This window comes from Phycodurus eques, chromosome 22 (assembly GCF_024500275.1).
Source record: "Phycodurus eques isolate BA_2022a chromosome 22, UOR_Pequ_1.1, whole genome shotgun sequence".
NCBI classification, from domain to species: Eukaryota; Metazoa; Chordata; class Actinopteri; order Syngnathiformes; family Syngnathidae; genus Phycodurus; species Phycodurus eques.
Window position 1 is genome coordinate 6,533,570 of NC_084546.1, and position 12,089 is coordinate 6,545,658.

The 12,089-nt window shown below is 39.9% G+C and overlaps 1 protein-coding gene across 1 annotated transcript in view; it reads left to right on the forward strand.

Moving 5' to 3' along the window:
• The window catches only part of sbf1 (SET binding factor 1), a 46,211-nt gene that overhangs the window by 12,765 nt on the left and 21,357 nt on the right, over positions 1-12,089 (forward strand). Inside the window, exons 2-9 of the mRNA XM_061667258.1 lie at positions 1,722-1,813; positions 2,529-2,666; positions 2,772-2,894; positions 3,627-3,737; positions 9,184-9,289; positions 9,751-9,883; positions 9,962-10,070; positions 10,715-10,828. Coding sequence (XP_061523242.1) covers positions 1,722-1,813; positions 2,529-2,666; positions 2,772-2,894; positions 3,627-3,737; positions 9,184-9,289; positions 9,751-9,883; positions 9,962-10,070; positions 10,715-10,828 — 926 coding nt within the window. The remainder of the gene's footprint in view (positions 1-1,721; positions 1,814-2,528; positions 2,667-2,771; positions 2,895-3,626; positions 3,738-9,183; positions 9,290-9,750; positions 9,884-9,961; positions 10,071-10,714; positions 10,829-12,089) is intronic.

Consider the following 12,089-nt stretch of genomic DNA (forward strand, 5'->3'; position numbering starts at 1 on the left):
TCAGCTGAGAGACGAGACCCGTAATATTTCGTTGGTCCCTGCTATTGTTTCAATTTTGTATTTCGTTGGTCCCTGCTATTGTTTCAATTTTATAACACGAGAGAAAAGGGAACATAAGCGCTTGTGGAGTCGAAATCGAGGGAAACTCATTGTTTCCTTCCTATAACATTTCCGAAGATAGTGACAGCAAATAAAATAAATGATCAGTCGGATCGATGATTCAGATATATCCTCAAATGTAAAATATCCTCAATACAGCTCAGACAGAGTGGAGAGGGTTTTTTGGGGTGACTTTGTGTTGATGATTCGGTGACCCTTTTGTGACATTTCATTGTTAAGTAAAGCTTGTGCTTTGACTATCATTGTTTCTGATAATGGTCCCGGTGCAACCGTCCCTTGAGTATTCACTTAATAATAGTTCACTTGGGAGAGGGGATGACTTGAGGATTGCGTTGTGTGGTTTAGTGGCTGGCCTACTTTGTGTATTGTTTGTTGTCGCTCCAGCAGGCCCACTAGCTCCGTTGTTTTTCAAACATCATAATTTATCCGAACATTGGATCGTCTGTTGTACGCTTTTCTGTGCGTTGTATTGGGAAGGATGAAGTCGATACTCCACACACAGATAAATGCCGCTACTGTATTTAGACGCATGCCGGGTTTCCGATAGAACTAAACTGAAAGACTGGCTTGCGGCGGTTACATAAGTTGGCCGGTTTTGTGCCATTGTGTCGCTTCCATGAGCCGGACCCCAGCGTGGCCTCATTAATCAGCAGCCGCAAATGCCAATTTTACATATTGATACTATACCATATGATATACAGTAGTGCTTTGACTTAAGAGTTTAAAGGCCCATTAAAGTGACCAAAAAAATTGACACACCACAGAGAAGAGTATTGTTATCAAGTCTCCCAAATTAGAATGAATAAAAAAATGTCATCGCCAAGTATTTGCAATCAGGCTTCAAATGGTCAAGAAGTGAGATGTTCTTTCAATTTTCAGAAGCTGTGGGTGTGTCTCTGAAGGCTCTGAAAGCCCAGCCCCACGGAATTTTCAGCTGTCTATCAAATTGCCTTTGTCGTGCTGATGTGTCCCACCTCGAGTGCAGACCACAGCAGCACGGTGCACCACGGTTCCTCTGGATTATTATTTTTTTCTCCTCCCCACCCCACGTCGTCTCGGCGGTGGGGCGAAATCGTGGTAGAAATGAACCTCTGTATATATCTATTCTGTATACACAAGGGAATAGCTGGTCTGGTTGTGTCAGAAATCCATTTAAATCCATTGTCTGATGCAGCTGTTCCACGGCACTCGTTATTGACGTGTTTCTATTTGCACAACAATTTCCAGCATCGAGTCAATGCCTAATGGGTGGTGTAAAAACCGGTCAAACAGATTTGTCATCACCGCATCATTTTAACAGTTACGTTCGTTTAGTCTATTACTGTGCCTCAGTGTTTGATGCTATGGAATTGTACACCATTCCATTTTCCTGCAGTGTCTCATTTTCTTGCTTCCCTTAGTCACCTCTTGAATAAAAATTTAAAATTTCAGTGTTGTCTCTGGGTAAGTCATATTTGTTTCATTGATATACAATTTATTTTTGAAAACCATTTGATTTCAACATTTGAGGCTTTGAAAACGAATGGGTTGATAAATAAAAAACAAACGATCGTCTGAACAAGGACTGACCTCTGTATCGCTTCCTCTTCTTTCCCCTGTAGTGGAAGGCGAAGGTGAGGGTCAAGGTCGCATTCTCCAGCGGTTTCCTGAGAAAGACTGGGAGGACAGCCCGTTCCCACAAGGCGTAGAGCTGGTGAGTGAACATCTGAAGACGCACGTTCCTCTCCTGTAATGGCCAGAACAGGAAGGACACTCAGCTCTATCAATGTCTGCGATATTGCACGATGGATCATTTTTATGACCAACTGTTAAAGTTCCAAATTCTTCAAACTTAGATGTTGTTATAATTCCAGTACCTACAGGAAGTAATGTAAAGTGAAATATTTTATGTAATAATGTTTTAATCTGTGCATCCAACAACACTGCAATTCTGCTTAACGTTTGACACGACAGTGGCTCCGTGTAGCCTCTTGGTCGCTTGACAATGACAAACCCCGACCCTCGTAGTCCAGAAAGAAAAACGGTTGCAGTCGGGGATATGTTGTTTTTGTAGCATGAAAACAGTTGTCCGTAAAATTCTGTATTTCCCCAAATGTCAAGCTACTTAACAAAAATATTGGCCGTGATACACCTTGGACAAAAGCAGCACAAAAGCAGCTTACGACTTCAATTCATCCCGTGATCAAGCTTGTGAATAAGTTTCAGCTCCTAAAAGACAAATTTTTTAATGTTTTTAATAAAGAAAAAATTGCACTGTATTGTATAAAAACATAATATACATCAGTCAGCCATTCCGTGGTTGGTCTTTTAAGTGCACTTAAGAAACAGAAGTATTCTTTTAAATGCATTTCCACTGTTTGAAAGTGAGCCACTTACTTTGTTGTCCTTCATTTTATCCCCTCACGCAGTTCTGCCAGCCGAGCGGTTGGCAGCTGGTCCCGGAGCGTCAGCCCGCCTCCTTCTTCGTTGCAGTTTTGACCGACATCAACTCCGAGCGTCACTACTGTGCCTGCTTCACATTCTGGGAGGGCCAGGACAACCCGCAGGTAAGAGAGTTTATTTAGGAATGTGGTGTTGTTCAATGTTTGAGGTTCAACCACGTGAGCAAAGTCACCATTTTTAATATCAATTTCCTTTGCGTTGAGTTGCAGAAGACGCGGGCAGGTGAAGTGGATGAGGTGGACGAGGAGTCAACTATCGTCCAACCAGCTCAGGTCTTTGCCCCCAAGAGTCTTGTGCTGGTGTCTCGGTTGGACTACACTGATGTTTTCAGGGTAGGATGCATTTAATCTTGGCTAAAAACAAAAATGTTTTGATGGTATACAGATTTTTAATAAGTATAGCATTAAATACCATCAGTCATTACTAGAGGCATCTTGAATCAACTGTTTTAGTAATATTGGTTGACCATATGTTTCGTTATCATAGTTTCTTTAATACCTCAGCACAATTTATTTACAGAGCAATTTAAAAACTACTACAGCTGAAACAAAGTGCATAAAACACGATGATTTAACAACAATAAAAAACAATAAAACAGTAACAAAGTTAACAAATAAGGCACTCAAATAAGGGCTCCAGTCTCATGCTGTGTTGAATGCCAAGGAATAAAAATGGGTTTTAATGCCAGTTTGAAAAGTGGACTGTTATGCACCGGGAGGACCTGGATTGCTGTAATGCATTTTATTTTGGAGTCAGCCAGTCCTCCCTCAATCGTCTCCACTTGGTTGAAAATGCTGCCGCTCTCGTCTTAACTGGATCACCTAAGAGGGAGCACATAACTCCTATTCTAACTTCCCTCCACCGGCTGCCCGTACACTTTGGATTATTATTTTTTTAAGATTCTGCAATTTGTTTTCAAATCTCAAATTGGTCCCAGTTTACCTCTCTGTGGCGCTCCATCCCTACGCTCCTTGAAACAATACAAAACACTACCCTTTTAAACAAATGACATTGTATATAGTGACACAGGAGTCTTAGTTTTATTTCTGATGCATACTGTGCAGAACTGCCTGGCATTGGTCTACACCGTCCACGTAGATGGCCTTACTGTTCCCTTGGAGACGGTCATTGGAAATCTTCTCACGTGCGTCATCCCCATCGCTGGAGGCTCCCAGGTAACTGCCAACTCTGTTTTCACGACACCTTACTGCCTTAAAATAGTCAGAATGACTAAAAATAAAATATGACACCATTGCTTACGCTAGAGCAAAGATACCGTGTCAGCTCTTTGACTCTTTTTTGGTTTTCCCGGAACGTCGAATCGCAGATTGATTTGTAGGCTGATGGTTAGCAGTGCACCCTCTTCAGTAGTGGAAGCCAGTATTGTTTTGCCTCAAATTTTAACAGTCAGACTCACTTAGCGTATCAGACATTTTGCCATTCTTTGGTTTAATTTACAATCTCTTTTATCAGTGCGTGCATTCTGGATTTTGGGCTTGGTGGAAAAAGAAATAACTTGACTTTTATTTTCCAACAAAACTTTCCTATTTCTCTTATACAGAGTTCCTCCGCTATACCGCGGTTCATCCGAAACAATAGTTTGTAATGCCGTTTTTACATTATGCTTACTTGCTATAATGCCCCCACTTCTGGGAAAGGAAAGCCACAGGATATTTTCGAGACATTTTATGCTTGGAATTTTTGGTGTGTATTCAAATATATTTACAATCTGTCTAAAACAAATAAGACTTTTTAAAGTATGTGGAAGGGGTAAAACTACAACAAATGTTTTTATATGGTCTCTCAATATTGCGGCTTTTCACTCAGGACAACAACCGTGGCCCACTGTACTCTATTTCAGCAAATAGTGGCCAGGTATATTAGTTGTTTATATGTCCTTTACTATAAACAATGTTACCAGTATATTACAATTAGTAAGTGAAACACAAAATGTAAAGGACTGTTATGGAGAAATGCAGATAAACAAATATGTTCCAGAGCTTTCCGGAACATAAACATGGACACCTACAACATCTATTTAATGTCCCTTTGCGAACAATAGCATTTGTGAACTGATACACTTAGAGCTAATTAAGACCAGTAGGACTACTAATGGGAGTATGGAGCCTATTAAGTTATTTGAGGATATATTGAATCTCGGAATCGGTCTCCAGATGTTCTAACCCGTATGCGTCATATCTGTGACCCCCCTACTGTACACTGGTTCCTCTCTGTTACAGATAATTGAGTCCCCAGTTTGTAGTTTAGACAAGGTTCCTCAGGTCCCGGCCTGTGACTGGCTGCTGGCCTGTCTCCAGGTAACGTTGTCGATCGACTAAGCTCCCTTCCAATCAAAGAGCCGGCACCATGTTGATTCTCTTCAAATGAAAAACTTTTATTTAAGGAATGTGCCCTTTCTCGCAGTCATTTCAAATTGTTTGTGAATAATGGCACTAAAGCTTTTTTGTCTTTTGTTTGTGTTATGTGATCAAATAGTGTCCGCAGGATGTTGGTCATTGTTTGTCATCTTTGTTGCCTTTTATCATGATGATTTTGATGATGAGCGGCACATTCACGTATACGTTTTGATAACAAAATATGCACCACTCGCTCTAACCTCGGCCGGCCCGGTTGTAGTTTAGTTGCTAGGTGACCATATGGGATGGCAGATGGCTTCCTACAGGGCAGTCCGAACGGACGAATCGCATGTAATCAGTCTTAACACTTTGAATGCACATGTATAAACAAACATATGGCTGCGTAAGGCCAAACAAGGCCTCAACTCATTCTCTCGCATTTATTTTGTGAGAAATGTTGCCGCTTTATAGGCTTGCCCAATGCATCGTGTGTGCTCCACTGAAATAATCTCCTGTTGTTGCTGCCTGACAATGAATGATTTTTGAGTTACCAAGATAATCGTTTAAGACCATGTTTTACTCTCGATTATCATCCAAATGGAATCAAGGGTAGCATAATGATTTATTTGCAGTTTAAGTGGACGCTCTCTTTCTGCGAAAAGCAATGAAAAAAAAAAAAAAAAAAATCTCATCCAGGCAAGAGATGTGTGGCTTTACTGAGAAAATGAGGTATTATATTATATATAAGGTGTTTATTAGTGTGACATGTAGTGTGTGTATTTTGGTGACTGTTCGCATCTGTTAAAGTTTGTTTTGGCTCTTTGTATACTGCGGCTCTATTTACTGTATGTGGTTTGAATCCTTTTCGAATCAAGAGATACCAGGGGTCCTCGGTCTCGACATACGTGATTTTCAAGGTTATGAATGGTTTACGTAGCGGCGAAAGAATATGCCGCTGCAAGGAGGCGCATGCTGTACTAAGTGTTTTTTTAATTGGATTGATTTATATTTATGACCTTGAGGTGTTTTTCATACAAATATTTACTGTAATTTTAACAGCACTATGCAGTAAGCCGCGACTGTAGAGAAAACACACGAGTGATTGATGCCTCCCCAAAAGTTTTTATAATGATTGCCTCTATCGGTTCTCAAACGTTTTACACCAAGTACCACCTCAAAAAATTCTTGGGTCACATAGTGGTACTATAATGAACAACATTAAAATAAAGTAGCCTAGTCGGTCCATGTGTTGATCGAAAACTAGTAGGTTTTATTCCGAAAAAAGTATATTTAATAATATTATTCGCCCCTGTAACGTCAAACGTCGTTTGAACATGAAAATAGTGTTTAAATATTGGAAAACAAAAGAACTGTACTTAAATAACGAGTAAACAAGCAGTTCTTTAAGATGAAATACAATGTATTATACTTCAAAGTGAAATACAATTGAACTGTAAAAAGCTAAAGCCACATTAAAATCTGCGATTCTTTCATGTACGACTAAAGGGAGCCCAATACCACCATTAATACTCGTACCACACTTTGAGAATCACTGGCTAATATTATTAGTTGAAACTGTAAATATACCACAAATTAGAATTTCAAAACACTAAAATATTATTTCAAATTCATCTTATGAATTTGAAATCATATTCATCTTATATTGCCTGCATCTCATGGTGATGTTTCACATCAACATACTTCCTTGACACCAATTAACTACTTTCGTATTTTAGAGGACTTTAGCGGCATCTTAGGGTGGTTCAGAAAGATCGCAAAAACGCAGCTGGGGATAGGTTCCACTGAATAAAATGCAACTAGGTGAATTTGTGACAGTGAATTGTGAATATCTGGGGATGACCGTACTATATAGGTTAGTGATAGACTATGACGCGTTCTAAGTGATGTACCAATCCGGTTTATGTTGCCATTGTAGGTACAGAACTTTTTCGTAAGATGAGAACCCCCTGTACATAATTGTAATTTTTACGTTGAATGGTGCTGCTTTGTTTTGTTTTTGCATTTTATTTGATGCATTTCGATGCTTCTTCATGTTTTATCTTGTTTTGGGGTTATCGCTTGATTTGACAAATTTGACTTAATATTCGTACCAGGTTCATCTTATCCTATGGCCGCGGTCGGTTGTAATCTGTATGTTATATTGTGGGTTACTTTTTGTCTGCTTCTCTTTCTCTCTCTGCTGGGTACTTGCGTAGCTGGGCCAGGAGGAGAGAGGGGACAGTTTGGTACGCCTGCTTGACTTTATTCTCCTCCACCTATTTCCCTCCGAAAATCAGGCCCACATGAAACCCTTTGCCAACAATCAATATGTGATCAACAGCTGATCATTTGCCATCACTTTTAACCTTTCTTGCATGTAGACTTGTCCAATTAACTGCCAAGATTCTCATTTACTTGACCAATTGCTCACATGATTCCCGCCCCCCCCTCATAATTTCATCTAATATCTAAGCAAGATGAAGAGAGTGTTCCATTTTTCTTCTAGAATTCAACTTCCACTTTAGTACTACACAAACAAGCCAAATTCATATTGCAGTTGTGATGGTTTTCCATCTTTTACTTGCCATTGATGAAAGTCGAGAAGAAAAGATGGAAGCACAATTGGAGACTGGAGTTTAATATATCTCATGATCAGTTGTTAGATCACAGTATTGCGCGCCTGTTGCTGTTGAAGCTATGGCTGCTCCTGCATCATGTTGTAATTTTTGCCCCTTCAGAAATCACCGCACTGATAAACTGCTGTGCTGAACCTCTTTTACATATCACAGATGGCCTTTTTAAAGCTTTTCTTTGATTTTCCTTTGACCAATACTCGTTGCCCTGCAGTCAACCGTTTACGACCACATTCTTTTCTGACCAATCTGTTATAAAGTTAAATTGGGTCAAAGTCCTTCAATAAGCCAAGTTTCCACGTACAGTTAGTTTGATTTGCCACGGTATGGTTTAGCGAGTGGTAAAGCGGTGTGTTTTGTTCCATGCTACCATAACTGCACCATTGATTAGTTTGGCATTATCTTGACACTGTAAAACATGTACTCTTCGTACTGATCTGAGGCAATCGATTCCTCCACGTCATTGACGTTGTTTTATTGAACTTTATTTTAAAATCGGCGTCATGATCGATGGCATTTCTTTGCCAGTGAAATAAAAAGCTAACACTCTTTTACCATAAAAGACCTGAATGTTATTAATTTTGGACGTTTGCTCATTTATTTGAACCGTTCTTTTTCAAGCGCAAAATGATTTAAGTGGTGAAGTACATCATTTTTTTAAATTGTTTTGTTTTTTTAAAGGATAGGGTGCACCAATTTATTTATTTTTGATTTCGTCTAATTCACAGAGGGTTAGCTCAAATACACATTGTTCCAAGAAAATAATTTCATAATTTGAAATATGAATATAAGTAGACAAACACAAAGTCATATCAAAATTCCAACAACATATTCCAACAGATATAGATTGAGTCTTGATTAAAAAATAAGTCATAAACAAAAACAATACCCAAAGATTCTTCTTCCCTTTATTCCTTTATTCATTTGATATCGCTTAAGACTGCCCCCGTTTTGTGCTACTTGGATTTTATACTCACATAAACTGTTGTTATCCAGCCCGCAGGCTAATTGACATGGATAGCCTTGGCTGTCTGTCAAGAGCATTGCTGTTGAAGTCCAAATCATTTATCTAGAATGAACATGCTGATTAAAAATACATTAGGCTATTAGGGATCGTATTTTAGCATGTTGCTGTTTGAGTAATACTAATGTTTTAACTTGTATAACAAGAGCAAGTTATCAGTTCAGGGAATGTTGCTGTTTTATAATGACAAATTTTCGCCCGGTCGCGCTTCATGGCCTCAAACGAATCGTCCTTGCATATCAAACCGTATCACGGCCAACTGTTCGAGGACAATGGAAAACTGTCCGAGCATTACACTTTCCATATCAGTGGGATCTCTGCCTTAAAGATCTATTGATACGGTGGCCCTGGTGTGGATTTACTGTGAAATCGGCACGGAGCCCCGTCAACCTCAGTCCTCTTCGCGATCAGCTGGAATGGCTTGTTTGTCACGTACCTGCTAAGCTTCTGTAATTCTCCGCCTCTGTTGTGCTGATTTACACTTCTCTGTTGAACCCACGCCACACTGCTGTTTCTGAAAAGGGACACGTGCCTTGTTTTTTTTCTAAATCCCCCCACATCCCCTTTTCACGGATCCTATTTCTTCTCGCCTCATCTTTGTCTGTAGCGGACCATCACATTAGGCGCTGGGGACCGGCAAGTTATCCAGACTCCCATCGACGACTCCCTACCCGTCAGCGGCAGCAGCGTGGCGCAGCTCTTCAGGCAGCTGGGTAGGGACAATTGTACCGTGGCAACAACACAACACCTATTCGCTTTCTCAACACAACATTTCCTGATTTTTATCACAGGGCTTTGGTTTAGCTGCTTTATCAGGCGGTTTCTCTTCCGCCTTGACTTAAGGATGGCCCATCTTATACACACGATGAGGAAAAAAATCAGCATGTTCTTATGCGTGTACCCCGCTTTATTGTTTGTTTAGTTGATCCCCATTAGCTTTTGCCACATACAAAAGCTAATCCTTCTGGGGTTTTCTTTTGTTAAAGAAACAAGACAATGATCAAATGTGTTGACATGGAGTACTACTAAAAATGACATGTAACAAAACAGTAAAAAAAAAAAAAACATTATTTCACATACAGGAAAAAAAAAACAAAATACAAATTTTGCATTGGATATGGGAATGCTGGCTGTCTCGGATTCCTAATGATCCCTGTACCCTGTTCTGCTCCAGGGATAGTCAATGTGCTGTATCTGTTCTGTGCCGCCCTTACGGAGCACAAGATCCTGTTCCTGTCAAGCAGTTACCAACGACTAACAGATGCCTGCCGGGGACTGTTGGCTATCATGTTCCCCCTCAAATACAGGTACTTGTCCAAGTTAGGTCTGTGCCCCAAGCGTTGTGTATTGTACGTATATTACAACAATGTGCAATATCTCCGCAGCTTCACATATGTTCCCATCCTGCCTGGTAAACTCCTGGAGGTCCTGAGCACTCCCACTCCTTTTATAATCGGCGTCAACTCATTTTTCCGCTCTGAGACACAAGAACTGGTGGGTTGCTGTCAGTGTAACATCATCATCTACCTGCCATAGCTACCACCGTACATCTGCTTACCATGCCTACCTACTGAACCTACAATACCTATTTATTTACATACCAACATACATACAGTACAGCACTTGGCTCACACTGCTAAATACAATACAACCGATGGTACCTGTATATCTGTAATTACATAGCCACCCACAGTATTCCCTGCTTACATATCTACCAATTGACCTACAATCCTTTTCGTCATGTTAACTCTCACTGAGCTTTATTCATTCCATCTGCGAATTCCCCCCAGCCCGTGTACCAGTATTAGTGTATTCCATCAAATTGTGACTTTGGCTCAAAAATAAGTCATTATTAGTGGGGTAACATTGTACAGTCTAATGCCGTACTTGTAATAAATTCTCCAAAGTTGAGTAAATAAATGCCATCGGCCCATATTTGGGAAAATACTGTATACTAACCAACATGCATTATGTGTTGTTAATTTCACAGTCCATATTTTGAACGTTAACATCATATTATGGCAAGCTTGAAAATCAGTGTTGTTCTGTTACCAACATCCCCCGGAGACTGACATTAAATAAGTATTCAGTATTTGAAACTGAAAAATATTTATATTTTTTCTGGTCTGCGTTTGTAGTTGGATGTCATCATCGCCGACCTGGACGGCGGCACCATCACCATCCCGGAGTGCGTTCACATCTCCCTGCTGCCTGAGCCGCTCCTCCAGCAGACTCAGACTGCACTCTCCATGGTAAGGGAATGTGTAAATATAAAAGACTCATGTTCAAATTATCGGGCAGATTCATGCACGGTTGAAAAGTACCACGATACCTCGAGTCAAAAATTACACGATACCATGTGTTTTTATACCAGCATTTTAAGAGTGACATGGACAAAGCTGGCTATAAGCTCCTGTGTGTCTCCTCTGTGTCAAAGAACAAAAGAAAGAAGCGTTTAGATGTTTAATTGCTGAGCTGCTGTGTCAATTTGTATTTTATTTTATTAAGAAGGAACATGTATTATAAGTTAATGAATGTTTTGTCATCTATTATTCCACTGCTCTCTTGATGTTTCAGTTTTTTCCCCACGGCACCGTTTCAGTATCGGTGTCAAGGTCCTTTATGCGAGTATCGGAATCAGAATTTTGGTATTGGGACAAGACCAGATTCATGCGTGTGATATGATTTGGGTTGCCAAATTCTGAAAATGACACAAAAGTATGATTTATGAGTAGACATTTATATGTCTTTTAATTTCGGAAAGCATTTTTGGCTAATTTATAAGGCTTCTTACTCTATTCTTAGGTAGTCGACATGCTTTCTTAAGCGACGAAGGACAGTCACTATGTTGGGCTGTGCTGGCCATGTCATGGACCAATACAACCACAAAAAAATGGCCTTCTACCACATGAGGCTATTTACGATATCTCCACCTTGTCATTACACAACATTAGGCAATATGAAAAGACACTAATTCATGGTGAAACTTAATCTGAATCATCAACTCGTACAACAAAGGGTATCGTTTGAGTACTCGCCACAAGTGGATGAGTTTCATTTTCCCTTCACATGTTCCTCTCGCTTTAAGGAATTCCCAGTGGATTACAATTTGCCCAACACATTTCTCTGGATAAATAAAAACAATGTGTGATAGTAGGGTCACTCACTTCCACAAACCATGTCCTAAAGAATATCTTGAGACATTTGAACTTTGCTCCGTGAAATACTTTTTAGCAAGAAAACAACATTATAAGTGGGAACAGATATTTGTGGACATCTGTAGTCTTAAACAAGAAAATGAACCCTGACCCACTATTTGAATTTTACATGACAGTATGGTTATAGTCATGTGAGGAACCGGACGGTCTTCATGAATGGAATGACACAGTGGAGCCTTTAACATACATTATTGCCCATAAAGTTGAAATGATTTTCATGTCATCTGGTTACTCCTATTTAAATACATGAGTAATCAATTATGACCTTTTGAAAGGATTACATTGTGTGTCCGAG